The sequence below is a fragment of the Sciurus vulgaris genome (assembly GCF_902686455.1).
Source record: "Sciurus vulgaris genome assembly, chromosome: 3".
NCBI lineage: Eukaryota > Metazoa > Chordata > Mammalia > Rodentia > Sciuridae > Sciurus > Sciurus vulgaris.
This window is the reverse complement of record NC_136463.1, coordinates 24,073,688-24,091,970: the sequence shown is the minus strand read 5'-3', so window position 1 is coordinate 24,091,970 and position 18,283 is coordinate 24,073,688. Positions and strand designations below refer to the sequence as shown.

At 37.8% G+C, this 18,283-nt stretch overlaps 1 protein-coding gene across 10 annotated transcripts in view; it reads right to left on the bottom strand.

Annotated features, from left to right (window-relative positions):
• The window catches only part of FBXL20 (F-box and leucine rich repeat protein 20), a 107,728-nt gene that overhangs the window by 88,034 nt on the left and 1,411 nt on the right, over window positions 1-18,283 (bottom strand). For 2 of the 10 annotated variants that reach the window (XM_079132025.1, XM_079132028.1), the window contains exon 1: window positions 17,617-17,864. The exons of 6 other annotated variants lie outside the window; for them this stretch is intronic. Coding sequence is in view for 2 of the 4 variants with exons in the window: in XM_079132028.1 (XP_078988154.1) it covers window positions 17,617-17,658 (42 nt within the window). In the remaining 2 variants the exon portion in view is untranslated. Of the gene's footprint in view, window positions 1-17,616; window positions 17,934-18,283 lie in introns of those variants that run through there. 2 more of the 10 variants (XM_079132020.1, XM_079132022.1) reach the window with 2 other exon arrangements.

The window sequence follows — 18,283 nt, the reverse complement described above, 5'->3', positions numbered from 1 at the left end:
TTTAATTAGTTTTATGATAAAAATGGCACTCAAAACCAATAAAGAGACTATGAACTGTAGAAGTATTATAACATCAACATGAGAAGAAAGTTCAGTTTAAAATCTACCTTATGAAATAAACTCCAAGTCACTTGGGACATAGGTCAATGGTGAAGCACTTGCCTAGCATGTACAAAACCCTGGGTTTGAACCCTAGAACCATTAAATAAATAAATAATAAACTCCAAGTAGATTAAAAACAGGTATAAAAAATTAATACAGATTCTGTAGGCTGAATGCTTGTATCCCTTCACAATTCTGGAACTTAAGTCTCATGAGGATGGTATTAAAAGGTAGGAGGAAAAAAAGAAAAAGTCGGGGGGAATGCTGGAAGATTATTAGGCCATGAGCACTTCAATCTTATAAACTGGATTAATTCCCTTATAAAACATGCTTCAGAGAGTTGCCCAGAATTTTCATCCCTTCTGCCTGTCAGGATGCACCTTGCTCTTAGACTTCAGTCTCCAGAATTGTGTGAAATAAATTTTTACGGTTTATGAATTACCCAGTCTGTGGTATTTTGTTTGGTGACCAAGAACAGACTAAGAAAATAGCAAAACTTTTTTAATATTATAAAAAAATACAGAGGAATATATAATCTAGGGATGGGGACACTTAAAGACAAAAGGCAAAAATAAAGAGAAAAGCAATAAAAAATAAAAGAGACAAGCAGATAATCATTTGCAAATGATTTTTTTTTTTTTTTTCACAGTGCTGGGGTTTAGAACCCAGAGTCTTGTGCTTGTAAGGCAGACACTCTAACAACTGAGCTATCTGCCCAGCACCTGCAAATGATAATCTTTGCAAACACATAGGAAGGCAAAAGAGTTAGCATATAGTAAGTATAAGAATGCTGGAGCTGGGCACAGTAATACAGCAACCTGGGAGGCTGAGGCAGGAAGTTGTTCACAAGTTCAAGACCAATCTCAACAACTTAATGAGGCCCTAAGCAACTTAGTGAGACCTTGCCTCAAAATAAAAAATAAGCACGAGAGATGTAACTCAGTGTAAAGCACTTCTGGGTTCAATCCCCAGTACAAAAACAAAAACAAAACCCCCCAAACACATGTACTCTGCAAGGGTAACCCCCAAGTTTGTAAAAGTTTTTCATAGATTTAATTTTTATCCTTTTCTGAGATGAGGGTCTAGCCATATTGCCCAGGCTGGTCTCAAACTCACAATCTCCTGCCTTGGCATCCCAAATAGCTGGGTTTATGGCACGTGCCTCCAAATCTGCTAAATTCTTATTTTTTTAAGTAGAAGAGGCAGAATAGAGAAAAGTTTGAGGTGGTGTCAGAAGGAATTCTATCATGCTTAAATGTTTCAATATTTTATGTAAAAAGTCATTAATCTATTACTTATGCAATTTTTTAAGTGGTCTGGGGATCAAATCCAGGGTCTCACTCATGCTAGGTAAGCACTGTACCACTGAGCTACATTTCCCGTACTTTTTAATGTGTTTTTGTACGTGATTTGCCAATACTTTATTATTTTTCCATGTATGTTCATCAAGGATATTGGTATAAAGTTTTCTTTCCTTGATGTGTCTTTGTCTGGTTTTGGTATCAGGGTGATACTAGCTTCGTAGAATGTGTTTGGAAGAGTTCCCTTCTTTTCTATTTTGTGGAATAATTTGAGGATGGGTATTACTTCTTCTTCAAAAATCTGGCAGAACTTTGCAAGAATTCATTCAGTCCTGAAATTTTCTTTGTGGTATGCTTTTGATGACTTCTTCAATTTCCTAACTTGTAATTGGTCTGTTTAAATTTTCTATATCCTCCTGGTTCAATTTCGGTAAGTCATATGTCTCCAGGAATTTGTTGATGTCTTCAAGATTTTCTATCTCATTGGAAGTATAAATTTTCAAAATAGTTTCCGATTATCCTCTGTATTTCAGTAGTGTCTATGGTGACATTTCCTTTTAGAATGGGTTTTAATAATTTGAGTTTTTTTCTTTCTTTTGGTTAGCCTGGCAAAGAGTTATTCAATTTTGTTTAGTCTCTCAAAAGAATCAACTTCTTGTTTGATTCTTAAATTGTTTTTTAATCTCAATTTCATTCATTTTGGCTCTGATTTTAATTATTTCCTGCCTTCAATGGATTTTGATGTGGATTTGTTCTTTTTCAAGGGTTTTGAGATATGGATAATACACTACAGTTCCTGATGCAACTGTGATTTATTGCAAGGTATCTGAAAGGAAATTGCTTCTTGGTATGGTTTTCACAAAATATTTGTTCATGGTTGTTTAGGTGAGTTACTTAAACTGGCTAGAAGATATTCCTAATATGCCAAAGCATAGGTCTAAGCCTTATATTTTGCAATGTCAACATCATGAACTTTGTTCAACTCTATAGTCACAAACTGATGTGTTAGTCAATTCTAACCAAATATTTTATTAATGCCTGCTATGGGTCAACAGAGGAATGAGGGAGTTAGATGTGAAGGTGCATGCCTGTAATCCCAGCAAGCTGGGAGGCTGAGGCAGGAGGATTGAAAATTCAAGACCAGTCTCAGTAATTTAGCAAGGCCCTAAGCAACTTAGTGAGACCCTGACTCAAAATAAAAAATAAAAAAGGTCTGGCAGTGTGGCAAGTGCTTAAGGGCCCCTAGTTCAATCACTGATAATCTAATAATAATAATAACAACAACAACAACAAAGAGGAGGAGGAGGACAGTTGGGAGAGTGGTTCACTGGAAAGTGCCTGCCTATCATGCACAAGGCCCTGACTTTGATAATCATTCTAACAGAGAGAGAGATGGGGAGGCAAGGTGAGGGAGAAGGGGCAAATAATTCAGCAAACTCATTCTCAGTCATCATATGCTAGGGACAAATATAACAGACTAACTAGATTAAACTGGATTAAAAGTTATGGCTCGTAAATTTAGCTATTTAATGTTGGGGAAATAACAGCCTTTTTAAGTACCTGCTTTCTTATATGTAAGATAGTAAAGAAATACCTTCTAACATAAAAGTTTTATTAATTTCAAATCATAAATGTGAACTTTTTTTGTTACCTAAATATTTTTTTATTAAAAATCATAAATTTACATAGGGCAATGTTTTTTTTCCCATTTTTTTTATTAAAAATCATAAATTTACATAGGGCAATGTTGTTTGATTCATTGTTATTTTTTTTCCTTCCCCCCACCCCTCCCACCCCTCTTTTCCCTCTACACAGTCTTTCTTTCCTCCATTCTTACCACCCTCCTTATCCCTAACCCTAAACCTAACCCTAACCCTAACGCTAACCCCTCCTACCCCCCATTATATGTCCTCATCCACTTATCAGCGAGATCATTCGTCCTTTAGTTTTTTGAGATTGGTTTATCTCACTTAGCATGATATCCTCCAATTTCATCCATTTGCCTGCAAATGCCATAATTTTATTATTCTTCATGGCGGAGTAATATTCCATTGTATATATATATATGCCACAGTTTCTTTATCCATTCATCAACTGAAGGGCATCTAGGTTGGTTCCACAATCTGGCTATGGTAAATTGAGCAGCTATGAACATCGATGTGGCTGTATCTCTGTAGTATGCTGATTTTAAGTCCTTTGGGTATAGGCCAAGGAGTGGGATAGCTGCGTCAAATGGTGGTTCCATTCTAAGCTTACACAGGGCAATGTTGTTTGATTCATTCTGTTATTTTTTTTTCCCTTCCCCCCCACCCCTCCCCACCCCTCTTTTCGCTCTATACAGTCCTTCCTTCCTCCATTCTTACCACCCTCCTTATCCCTAACCCTAAACCTAACCCTAACCCTAACGCTAACCCCTTCTACCCCCCATTATATGTCCTCATCCGCTTATCAGAGATCATTCGTCCTTTAGTTTTTTGAGATTGGCTTATCTCACTTAGCATGAACATGTTTTTTAATATGTAAAACACTACATTATTTGTTGCTTGAGATAGTTCAAACTAGAGTTCACCAGATATTCCATGAGGTATATATGAGGCACATCATTATGCAGAATCATTCATAAATAGCTTTAACAAGACATTTATTTTTTGTCTTAAAAACTAATAGAGGGGGCTGGGGTTGTGGCTCAGTGGTAGACTGTTTGCCCAGCATGTGTGAAGCACTGGGTTCGATCCTCAGCATCACACATAAATAAATAAATGAAAAATAAAGGTCCATCAACAACTAAAAGAAAATATTTTTAAAAAACTAAATCAAGGTATTAGCCAGTTCAATCAAGCTCTCTGGAGGTTCTAAGAGACTCCATTCCTTGCCTCCTCCAGTTCTGTAGCACTCTGTGCCTTGTAGTCGCCTTACCCAATCTTTTTTTTTTTTTTTGTACAGAGGATGAACCCAGAAGCATTTTACCACTGAGCCATATCCCCAGCCCTTTTTATTTTATTTTGAGACAGGTTCTTGCCAAATTGCTGAGGCTGTCTCAAATTTGTGATCCTCCTGTCTCAGCTTCCCCAGGCACTAAGATTATAAGGCATGCATCCCAACACCCAACTAAGTGCTAATATTTTTCAAGAGGAGGATTTCATTTTCTTTTAAAAGCATTAAAGTGTTTTTCATATGAGCAATGTGAGGATCACGAAAGTACGAAGACTTCTCATGAAAAATGGTTCTTATCATTTTCACATACATCTACCACAGCATTTACCACAATACTAGATTATTTTTCTTACATATAATTCTTCCTAACTAGATTACAAACACCTCAAGGTAGAGACAACATCTTAGAGCACCTTTATACACCCAATGCCTATCAATCTTACACACAGTATGTACTAAATAAACAGAACTAAACTCCTACTGAGAGAGCATAAACTTGGTTTTTCTGTACTTTGATTTTCTGAGTTCTAAACAAAGTCAGATAAACTATGAAACCCAAACATATTTGCTCTTGGTAGCTTAACGGCAACTTAGTGTGGCATGGTAGTTTTATTTATGAAATTGAATGTATTTCATCATGTAAATAAAATACCTATACATTGAGTATGGTACATCAGATACTGTACTTTGTTCCTAGGACTAAAATATTCAGGACAGAAACTTGTGAAAAGTAGAATGCATGGTATATAAATGTAGTTCCCTTGGAGTTCAGGATGCAAATATAAGATACCTTAGTCTTTCTTATCCCTATCCCAGTATTTTTTTAACAGAAATTGATATTACTATCTCTTAGGGATCTTACATGAAACACACAAGTCCAGATCTACTCCTAATCTAAGGATGGGGTAGTTTCAAGAGATGAGAATTGTGCAAAAACCTTACTGGTAGTTTTATAGGTCACCCATGTTACCAGTTTATCTCTACAAGGGGCTCCGGACACAACAAATAATTAATGAAATTTGGTTTTAAATATCTCTCCTTAATAATGTTCCCTTAACTCAGGGAGTATTAGTAACAAGCAAGAGTTTGGGGTTTGATTTTTAACTAACATTAATCTAATTCCTATTATGATAGGGAAATAGATATTGAAAATGTTCCTTTAAAGCTGTAAAGAGGAGCTGGAGAAATAGCTCACTGCACGCCTAACATGTGCAAGGTCAGTGGTTCGAATCCCCAGCCCCTCAGAGAGGACCAAAAACAAAACAAACAAACAAACAAAAAAAAAGAGCTGTAAAGAGAGAGTGATAAGTGGTTTTCCCCAAGGCTCAATGTGAGTTCATAGTAGAGCTAAAATTAGGTCCTTTGGGAAAAAATTTTTTTCTTTCTATATTGGGAACTGGACCTAGAGGCACTCCCCTGAGTTAACATTCTGAGCCCTTTCTGTTATTTTGGATATGGTCTTGCTAAATTGCCCTTCCACCTCAGCCTATCAGGCCACTGGGATTACAAGCCTGGCTCCGAAATCTTGGTTCCTAAATATAGGCCAAACTCTTTCATCTGGAAGAGAGACCAGATGAAATTTATATCAATTAGGGCCTATAATCCACCTTTCAAGACATAATCTAAATACAATTATTCTAGGGTCCTTGCCAAGCATGTGTGAGACCCTGGGTTAGAAGCCTAGTACTATACTCCCAAAATTAACAACAAAAAAATTAAATAAATATAATTAATCTTTCTAAGGAATATGTTGACCTCAGTAAAGTTGCAATTTTTTTGTTGAGCTTTAAAAAATTATATCTAGATTTGGCAAGCTTCTTTGTATAACATGAGTCAGCTGTGACTAAGAATACTGAATATTAATGAAGCCTCTTATCCAGAAGTTACAATTAATGATAATGTGCTAGGAAAGTTACAGCATTAAATAAATGTTCTAATTAACCAAGAAGAATTCCAAATATACCAGTTTTCTTTTCTATATGTGGGTTGCAGAAGTAAGTTGTGATGAATTTTTTCAACATGTGCTTCCTTACATTAAGGATATGCTTAAATTTTCAAAAACCTAGTAAGAGTATTAGTAACACCACCCTTTTTAATAAATACATCTCTTCTTGTCTGTGTTCAGTCACATCATAACTATTTTCTACAAATCAGAGAAGAAAGAACAATCAGTTCTAGGGGTAAAAGCTGGCTGATCCAGTATCTTAAAATGTCAATTTACAATTTGGTGCCAGATTTTCCACTTAGGAGACATTTACCCATATCTGCCTAACAATGAGTACAATAACAGCTGCAGTAAACTTCAGATTGAAACACTGATAAATTATTACTGCTCAACTATACTGATTAAAACACAAAGATGTTCTTATTTAATAAACCTACCATATTACTCAGATGAATAAAGAAATGATAAGCTGCACTCCTCCCTTTGTAAAAGGATTTTGTATTTAAATTGCATGTTCTTTTAAAAGATTTAAAATATTGAAAATGTCTGTTTGCAAACGTTTCTACACAAATATAACAATAGGCATCAATTATTGAGCTCTTATTGTATGGTAGACAACTTACTAAATACTATACAATCATCACAGAATTTAGTAGATATTATACCCTAATTTAGAGACTGAAAAATCTGAAACATTAAATAACTTGTCCAAGGTCATATATGACTGAATAGCAAAAGTAGGGTTCAAACCCAGACTTCAAAGCTAATGCTCTTTTTTTTTTTTTTTTTTTTTTTTTTTTGCTGTGCTGGGGATCAAACTCAGGGTCTCGTGCTTGCAAGGCAAGCACTCTACCAACTGAGCTATCTCCCCAGCTCAAAGCTAATGCTCTTAAAGATATTCTACATGTAAATATAAATTCCATATATTCTAAGAAACTGAAATCATAGCACACCTCCAGGATAAAACATAATCATTACATCCACTTCTCATTCCCTTGGCAAAGATGTTATTGACCGTTATTGTCTGCTTATACTGCAGATTTTCTCCCATTGTCAGCCTTTTGTTTTGTTTTGTTTTTGTTTATTTATCAGAATTCAGGGCAGAAACAAGCAGAAATCCAAAGCGGTATATAAGATAAAATTATAAAGGTTAATTAGCTTTCTTTACTAAAAGTTGGAAATACATTAAGAACACCAGTAATGGGCTGGGGTTGTGGCTCAGTGGTTGAGCTCTTGCCTTGCACGCGTGAGGTACTGGGTTTGATCCTCAGCACCACATAAAAATAAATAAAGGTATTGTGTTCATTTACAACTAAAAATAATTAAAAATAATATTTAAAAAAAAAAAAAAGAACACCAGTAATAATTGACCATCTAATCTCCTTAGAGAATCACAGAATTTTCATAAATAGAAGGAATCTTAGAATTGAGATAATGGATGTCCATAGAGTTAACTAACCTAAGGTTACATAAGTACCATAACACTAGAATTTCACTAGAACATATTATATGCACAGAAATATACAAATGTATATGAATACTTTTTAAGCCAGGCACAATGGCATACACCTGAAATTCCAGCTATTTGGGACACAGGAAGATTGCTTAAGCCCAGAAATTCAAGGCCAGCATGGGCAACACAGCAAGACCCTGTCCAGAATACTTTTTATTTCATAATTAAAAAATGAATTATTTCCTTTCATAAAATTCTGTTGAAATGGTCTTTCCTTCTCTTCTTACTAAAATTAATTTCTTTTTTAAAATATATTTTTAGTCTTTAGGTTTTTTAAAGATATATTTTAGTTGTAGGTGGACACAATATTTTATTTTTATATGGTGTTGAGGATGGAACCCAGGGCCTCATGCATGCTAGGCGAGCACGCTACCACTGAGCCACAACCCTAGCCCACTAAAATTAATTTCAAACTTAGAATATTAAAAGATATAGACGAGGGCTGGGGAGATAGCTCAGTTGGTAGAGTCCTCGCCTAGTAAGCACAAGGCCCTGGGTTCAATCCCCAGCACCGCAAAAAAAAAAAAAAAAAGATACAGACGAGCTGGTTCAAAAACAAGATAAATAAATACAATTTTCTAATACTAGACAAAGGTGCCAAAAATATGCAATGGAGAAAAGATAGCCTCTTCAACAAATGGTGCTGGGAAAACTGGAAATCCATATGCAACAGAATGAAACTAAACCCCTATCTCTCACCCTGCACAAAACTCAACTCACAATGGATCAAGGACCTTGAAATCAGACCAGAGACCCTGCACCTTATAGAAGAAAAAGTAGGTCCAAATCTTCACTTTGTTGGCTTAGGATCAGACTTCCTTAACAGGACTCCCATAGCACAAGAAATAAAAGCAAGAATCAACAACTGGGATAGATTCAAACTAAATAGCTTTCTCTCAGCAAAGGAAACTATCAGCGATGCGAAGAGAGAGCCTACAGAGTGGGAGAATATCTTTGCCACTCATACTTCAGATAGAGCACTAATTTCCAGAATATATAAAGAACAAAAAAACTCTACACCAAGAATACAAATAACCCAATCAACAAATGGGCTAAGGAAATGAATAGACACTTCACAGAAGAAGATGTACAGCAATCAACAAACATATGAAAAAATGTTCACCATCTTTAGTAATAAGAGAAATGCAAATCAAAACTACACTAAGATTCCATCTCACCCCAATTAGAATGGCGATTATCAAGAACACAAGCAACAAGAGGTGTTGGAGAGGATGTGGGGAAAAAGGTACACTCATACATTGCTGGTGGGGCTGCAAATTAGTGCAGCCACTCTGGAAAGCAGTGTGGAGATTCCTTAGAAAACTTGGAATGGACCTACCATTTGACCCAGCTATCCCACTCCTCGGCCTATACCCAAAGGACTTAAAATCAGCTTACTACAGAGATACAGCAACATCGATGTTCATAGCTGCTCAATTCACAATAGCCAGACTATGGAACCAATCTAGATGCCCTTCAATTGATGAATGGATAAAGAAACTGTGGTATATATATACAATGGAATATTACTCAGCTATAAAGAATAATAAAATTATGGCATTTGCAGGCAAATGGATGAAATTGGAGAATATCATGCTAAGTGAGATAAACCAATTTAAAAAATCCAAAAGAGGAATGATCTCACTGATAAGCGGATGATGACACGTAATGGGGGGTGGGAGGGGGGCAAGAATGGAGGAAGGAGGGACTGTATAGAGGGAAAAGAGAGGTGGGAGGGGTGGGGGAAGGAAAAAAATAACGGAATGAATCACACATCATTACTCTATGTAAATGTATGAATATGCAAATGGTATGCTGTTACTCCATGTACAAACAGGAACAACATGTATCCCATTTGTTTACAATAAAAAAAAAAAAAAAAAAAAAACAAGATAAAAGAGGTCTTGTTTTGTTTTGTTTGTTGGTACTGAAGACCGTACCTAGAAGCGTCCTACCACTGAGCTACATCCCCAATCCTATTTATTTATTCATTTATTTTAAGATGGGGTCTTTCTGTGTTGCACCAGCTGGTTTTGAAATCCTGGGCATTAGTGATCTTCTTACTTAAGACTCCTGAATAGCTGAAACTAGAAGTCCATGCCAGGCACCACACCTGGCAAAGAGGATAGATATATTCTAACTCAGATCTCTGGAAATCCTTGCAGCTAACATTTAACTTGTTCATATGGTGGGAAATGCAAATGCCTTCACCCTTTTTCTTTTCTCCACCCATTGCTAAAGAAGAAGAGGAAGAAAAACAAAACAAAATAAAACTAGTTCTTTCTTGGTAGCAGTAATTCAAGATACAGTGAGTTGATGATTACCTTCCTTGGGTCTGTCAACAAAGGGTCCTATATGCATAAGAATGGTAACTCTACATTTAACGTGTCTTTTAAAAATCTTACTCTTTTCTTTTTGCCAACCTCTCCTGCCACATAAAATGCCTTACTCTGCAAACATGGAACACCCAGATTAGCTAGACCTACGGCATATTATTAATGCAAATTTTAAGTAAAACTGAGAATGCTTTTCCAGTTTTCTCTTTGAAATGACTGAAATTGTATCAGCCAGCATTCTCCACTAGATCAGAAATTCACACCAACAAACACCAGAGTACTTTATTTGGTTCATTTGGTTGTATTAAGTTTTGGCAAGCATCTGATATACTGCCAAGCCCCACCTCCATATTCTTAGATATAATTTTTGACTTAGCACCAAAATAATGCCTAAAATTGATTCACTATTTACTTTCATGGAATTCTATTTCCTTTCTTTAGTTTTGACTAAAAATTCCTGACATTAAGGACAAAACAAAAAGAAATCACCAGTAGTGGTTTTATATTTGACCAAGTCCTTGCCTACCTGATCTAATAGGTGATTTTTTTTTTTTTTTTTTTTTTTTTGCAGTGCTGGGAATCGAACCCAGGGCCTTGTGCTTGCAAGCACTCTACCAACTGAGCTATCTCCCCAGCCCCTGATCTAATAGGTGATTTTAACCTTCTAGCAACTTAAGAAACTTAACAAAAATGCACCGAATTAATTAAATTTTCATCTGATTACAACTGTCACATATAAAGCTTAGTAAGGTCAACAGAATATCATAAAATCAATCTGAAAAAACATTAGACAATAAAGAGGTTGCTTAACCAATAGTTGTAACTCACATGCCTATTACAATAGTTATTTGATATTTTCCAAAAAATAACTACCCAGCAAAGTCATTCTGTTAACAGAAAGTCTTCAAAAGCTAATGGAAATTTGTTACATATATATCACATTTTAATATATTTGAATACATAATTCAAATTGACAAATGACCTAAAACTTAAAAATAAGATTCTAAAAGTGTTATTTGTTTTTAAAGTTATATAATTAAGGGAGATGAAGCCAAGCGCAAATCCTACGGCATAATTCACTTATCACTGCCTATTGTTAGTTGTAATTAAAATAAAATCATTTTATTAAATGGATTCAAATGCATTGAGACATAAAACTATAAAATCACAGTTGGATACCTTTGGGTGAGGGTCTAATCTAAAAATTAACTAAGGTCTGAATGATCGAATAGGAAAACAGTGTAATGATAATTACACAGAAGCAGCTAAATTTGGTCAGTGTAAGAGCAATCTTCTCCTTCCCTCCCTTAGATTTTCCTGGTGTCACGGAATTTTTTTATTTTGAACATCTAAAAATACCCTTCTAAAACCACAGTAGTACACTAGTCAACTCAGTTTCCAATCTGTCACCAGTTGGGAAACAGTAATCTAAGGAAAAGGAATGAAATCCTCAGTCTATAACAAAGGTACCTGTTAATCTGTAAGGAAAAATGAGACCATAATTGGAAACAAGACAACCATGGAGTTTAAATAGAAGGATTTTTTCCCAGCAACTCAGGAGTCTGAGGCAGGAGGATCACAAGTTTAAAGCAAGCCTCAGCAATTCAGTTAGGCCCTGAGCAATCTAGCGAGATCCTGTCTCAAAATAAAAAATTAAAAGGGCTGGGGATGTGGCTTTGTAGTTAGGTGAACCAAGATTCCAGTCTGTATTTTTAAAAATTCCACTCTTTTATCCTGCTCTGCATAACTCACCAAAAAGCCCTAACTAGTTCAATCGCTGGTACCAGTTTATGATGCTGCTGCTGCTGATTATGATGATAATACTAATAATGCAAAATAAAATAGAAGGATTTTAAAAATTAAAACATAAAAGTACAAGACAAAGTGTTAACCCTCTAACAGAAATACTGATTCAATGAATGAAAATCTTCAATACCAAAAAAGATTACATCAAAGAATGCAGAACTTAAATATCAAGAATAATTTTGCAAAGTTTTTGCAGTGAACACTATTAGATAATTGTTTTCAAACCAAATTTTGTTAACAAAATTCCTTAAATCTACTAGTACTCTTTCCCACTGCAAGGCCTTCTTTTTTTTTTTTTTTTTCTTTTCTTTTTTTTTTTTTTTCCTAATTTTTTTGTAGTTGTAGATGGACAGAATGCCTTTATTTTATTTTTATGTGGTGCTAGGAATTGAACCCAGTGAACCCAGTGCCTCACACAGGCTAGGAAAGTGCTCTGCCACTGAGGTACAGCTACAGCTCCTCCCACTGCAAGGCGTTTTAAAGAATGAAACAAGTCCAAGCTATGTTGGTGCCTATAGCCCCAGATACTCAGGAGGCTGAGGAAAGAGTATTACTTAAGCCCACGAGTTGGAGGCTGGCTTGGGTAACATACGGACTCCCATCACAAAAACAGCAAAAAAAAAAAAAAAATAGGCCAGTGAGATGGGGCACACCTACAATCCCAGTCACTAGGGAATCTAAGGCAGGAGGATCACAACTAGAGATCAGCCTCTACAAACTCAAAACCAGACAGAGTGGTGCACTCCTCTAATCCCAGCAATTTGGGAGGCTAAATCAGAAGAAGGCAGGAGTATCACAAATTTGAGGTTGGCCTGGGCAACTTAGTGAGACCCTGTCCCTGTCTCAAAAACATAAACACGCGGTGCACGTCTGTAATCCCAGGATCTCGCGAGGTTGAGGCAAGAGGATAACACATTCAAAGAGGCCTCAGCAAAAGTAAGGCACTAAGCAACCCAGTGATACCCTGTCTCTAAATAAATACAAATACAGGGATGGGGATGTGGTTCAGTGATCAAGTGCCCCAGAGTTTAATCACCAGTACCAAAAAAATAACAAAAAAGAAAAAAACATAAACCTAAAAAAAAGGAGGACTGGGGATGCAGCTCAGTGGTAGGGTTCTCCTGGGTTCAATTCTCAGTACCAGGAAAAAAAAAATCACGATTTATAGGATTCTGGAACAAAAGGGACTTAAATGATTTATTCTAATTACCTTGTTTTGCAGAAGGAAATTAACAAGTCAGAGAAGTGAAAAGAAATAACTAAAATCCCAGTTAATCGGTGGCAAAAATCACGATTAATGAATATCCAGGTCTCTTAAATCCCAACGTAGTATTTTTTTTCTTTTGGCATTCCACCTTTTATGACTTCTGTTATTTTAGATAAATTGAACTGGCAAAGAATTATGATAGCCTAGTGTTACAGAATGTATGTGATATTACAGATTTACAAGAAAGGCAGTAAAGTGTAATGGGTAACAATAACGAACATGGATTTAAAATGCCCAAATTGGAGCATATTGCTTCCTAACTTACATGAGCCTTAACATCTCCAGGCACTGATTAAATTTTAAAATGATATGTAAATGTCAGCTAATATTACCACTATAACTTTTTTTTTTCTACCTTTATTTATTTTTTTATGTGGTGCCGAGGATTGAACCCAGTGCCTCACACATGCTAGGCAAGAGCTCTACCACTGAGCTACAACCCCAGTCCACCACTATGACTTTAAAAAAAAAATGTTAGTTTTTTTTTTTAAAGAGCCCTAGTAAGACAGAACTTCCCCTCAAGAGTGAAAATGGAGTTATTAAGAGTATGATGAAGTGAAAAAGTTTAACTGAAAAAATTCTAAACTTGAATCTGAGGGCTAGTCAAGATATTTAAACATCTGTCACTAATCCCACTGGGTGTTAATATAATGTTATTTAATACACTTAAAATGAAGGGTAGACTTATTCTTTTTAGAGTAACTACAAAACAAAATATACTGGATGAAGAACTTTAGGAAAGCACATTCCCACACATTTTATGGGCTTTTTGGTGAGTTATGCAGAGCAGGATAAAAGAGTGGAATTTTTAAAAATACAGACTGGAATCTTGGTTCTTCCACTTTTGAGCTGTGTAACTTGAACATATCTCAGGCCCTCACTTTCCTCAACTGTAAAACATTTAACTATGAGAAACAGAACTGAGTGGGGCTGAGGATGTGGTTCTGTGGTAGAGCACTTGCCTAGCATGCATGAGGCCCAGTGTTCAATTCCCTGCACCACCAAAAAGAAATAACTGAGGTAAACCATTTTGCTCAGTGCCTGGGATGTGAGACCCATTCAATAACTATCACTAAATTTGAAAGGAAATTATCAAAATTGGCAAAAAAAGTTCATTATAGGTAATAGAGTAAATATTTGAATGATGAATTTCATTTAAGTGACTACACAATTTAACATATACTCTGTCAACATATTAAAGATATTTATTGTATTTATTTAATGCCAAGGTAAAAGAGGAAGGAACATCTCTAGATCTCTTTAACTATTCAACAGTCATCTACTCTGGTTATTCTACAGAGCGCTACACATCTGGCTTCTCTCTTGGTTTTAATTTCCATTGTTTTTCCTGCAGTTCTAGGCCTATGTGTGAGATTTAAACCATGTAGCCTTCAGTTACAACATTCAAAAGTATACTGAATGAAACATTTCCTATAAAATGACTAGAATGAATCAACTATGGATAGATCATAAGTTTCAGTTATCTTCTTCCCAAAACTTTTGCTTTTTGTATTAGCCCTAATTACTATTTGAAATTAGTTATTATTATTTGCTAAAGAGGTATAAGATTTCCTGCACTCAGAAAAATTCTCATTCACAGATTAACTATTCACTATCATAAAATTATCAGCTCTTTAAAAAGCAGTCTGTAATTCTGAGGTTAAAAAAATCATGTTTGGGGCTGGGGTTCTGACTCAGTTGGTACACTGCTTTCATAGCATGTGTGAGGCACTGGGTTTAATCCTCATCACCACATAAAAAAATAAATAAAATAAAGATATTGTGTCCATCTACAACTAAAAAGAATTTTTTTAAAATCACGTTTTAGGGCTGGGGATATGGTTCAGTGGTTCAGCATCCCTGAGTTTCACACCTAATACCAAAAAAAATCGTGTTTTAGACATGAAAAGCCTATTTTATTTACCTACATCTTTTATTGAAAGTAAATATTTGAAATATTTTCAATAAATTATCAATATATGTATTACTTTATAAGAGGCCTATAATGCCAGCAACTTAAGGAGACTGAGGCAGGAGGATCCAAGTTTGAGGTCAGCCATAGTCAGTGAGGCCCCAAGCAGCTCTATAAGAACATGTCTCAAAATAAAAAATAAAAAGGACTGGGGATGTAGCTCAGTGGTTAAGTACCCTTGGGTTCAATCCCCAGCATCAAATAATAAAATAAAATAATAATAATAAGGGTTACTTATAAATTAGATAAATAAAGAGGTAAATAGTCTTAAGAAATACCGATTTTAAATACTCCTTAACAGATAATCTAGACATTTTTCATTTTATTCTGGCATGGAACACTTCACATACTAATTGAATAATATTTGGCTTACAAACACTGTAATCATAAGCAGTATAAAAGGTTCAGGCTGACGATGTAGTTCAGTGGTAGAGTGCTAACTAGCATGCACAAAAGTAAAAAGAAAAGGAGGTTTCTCACCTTCTTATTTTTACCTTCTCAGATCATACTTAGAAAGCTTTAGTTGCCTGCTACATAGTAATCAAGGTAAACAAATATAAAGCAATAAATTTTCTTCTTATTTTTAGTATGCCACCACTACAGATGAAACTATAAAACTATCATAAAAATAGGAAATAGCAATGCCATTTTAAAGTACATACCAACAAGAGAATTCTTTCCAACAATTCAACAACCTAAAGTGAACTGCAAAATGATAAAAGAATAATTGCACTGGCAAAAGGCTATCTAAACCTCACTCAATCTTCAGGATTTGGAGCTTTTGGGTCCCGTTAACTGCCAAATGTGTATTCTGTAATTTTAATGACATTCTAGACTTTTACAGTAATGAAACCACCATAAATTAATCTTACTGAGCTTTGTACATTAGGGCAACACAACATCCTACTGAAGTAACACCACATAATATTTCCTCCCATGATTAAGTCATATATGAAAACTCTAAGCCGCACGCGGTGGCACATGCCTGTAATCCCAGCTACTGGGGAGGCTGAGGCAGGACCATGGCAAGTTCAAAGCCAACCTCAGCAATTCAGCAAGGCCCTAAGCAACTTAGTGAGACCCTGTATCTAAAATATTAAAAAGGGACTGGGGATGTGGCTCGGGGGTTGAACACCCTTGAGTTCAATCCCTAGTACCGAAAACAAAAAACAAAACAAAAACAAAAACAAAAACAAAACCCTCTAAGGCGACCAATTCCTTAATTTTCCCCATTTCTCATCCACAACTTAATAGTGTAGCTCTGGATTTAAACTTCCTCCAAATGTATCCTATCTAATCTTTCGGGATAATTTCAAATATTTTCGTCAGAAGCATTTAAAGAAATGAACAGACTAAACTGAAGACCTTAAGTAAGATATTTCATCACCTCCGCGGAGTTGGCGAAGTTTCCTAAAGCTTTTGTCTCATCCTCTTACAATTTCATCTTTCGAGTGGAAATGAAGAAAAAACACCAAGTGAGATGTACACTGAGCCCTGAGTGATCCCAGGTCAGCCTGATTCTCTGCCAGAAAAAGGCCAGATAACATTTAACTCTTCTTGTGTAAGTTTCTTTCTCTCTTATCCTCTCAATGAATCTTCCTGTACATGATTATACTATTGTTATTCATCAGTAGTTACAATACTTCACTTTCAAAGGAATCCCTCGGTGACTAGTCTCTAAAGATACATGGAGACTCCACATTTCCCAAGTCCATGACTGCCTATAAACCTCGCTCAGCGGAGGAGGAAAAGTTCCTAGGAGACCACGAGACCGAAAAGGATTTTCTAAAGTCTCTCAGATCTTCGTCCCAATCTCAAAGCACGTAGACATCTAAGGGTTCCCATAAACAATGAGCTACAAAAATCCAGACTAAACGGAATGAAGAGGAAGTATCAGAACAATACCCAAACTCAACACAGGATCGAAAACCCATAGTCTCCTCCATCATCCCAGTCGGCTACCCCCACTTCCCTAGTTAAATCAAGGTCTTAAGCGAGAAATGGCCCCTCACTGGTCATTTCTCCGCTCTACCGACGGCAAACGATTCACGAAAAGTGGCAGGAAGAAAAAGCTCGCTCCGGCCGTTCGGGGCCGCGATGCCTTTGCTGCCGGGTGGAAGGAGGCAAGCCAAGGGTGTGTAAAGAATGGAAAACTGAGTGATCTGGGGGGAGGGGGGAATTAGGGCGCCAGGGCTAATCTCCCGCCGTGGCCCTCCGGTGGGAAGGGGCAGCAGGCGAGCAGCCTGGAGAGCTAGGCAAACCGGACGGCGCTGGCTTTCGGGTAGTTAGAAGGGGAGTGAGGGCTGGCAGCCCGGCCGGTGGTGGGTGGCGGCGCCAGGCAAAGGAGGAGGCTCGGAAGAAGGCTCAAAGCGGAGCGAACGTTTCAGGGTAGGAGAGCGGGGCTGGCCTTTCTCGTCGCCCGAGCCCCCCGAGCTCACACCTCAAACCTGCTCTTGGTCACTCCGTTCACGTCCCTCCTCATGGGGCCGGCGGGTGCGGCCCGGGCCGGGCGCTGCGGCGTGCGGAGTGCAAATACAGGGGGCCCCGGGCAGGCCCGAGAGTTCCGGGACCGGGAGGCGGCGGCAGAGGGGCAAAGCAGGGGACGTCGGACGGGCAGCAGAGACCACTTGGCTACTGCCGGGCCTCCACCACCTCCCGCGGCTCCCACGGCCGCGACGACTGCTCGTCGCTAGCTCTGCTCTCTCCTCAGCCTCAACTTCAACCCAAAACAAAAACACTCCCCACCTGCCAGCAACGCCGCTCCTCATTGGGCAGAGCCGCCCGGGCCTCGGAACGCCGGGGGAGGGGGAGGAGCGCGCGGCGGCGGCGCGAGACCGCCCCTCCCCCACCACGGGCGCAGCCCCTGACAGTGCGCCCGCGAGCAGCCGGAGCTCGGCGGCGGCGGCGGCCCGACCCCCTCCCGCCTCCGAGGCAGGCCAGCCCACCGGGAGAAGGCGAGGCAGGGAAGTGCCTAAGTGTCTATGTGTTTGTGTAGGGGGGATGTGGGGCGGGAGCGAGTGCGCGCGTGCTCGTGGACTCGTGAGGGACAGGAAAGCAGGACAGCACACCGCACGGGAGCCCCCTCTTTTGGCCCTGAACCCCTCCCC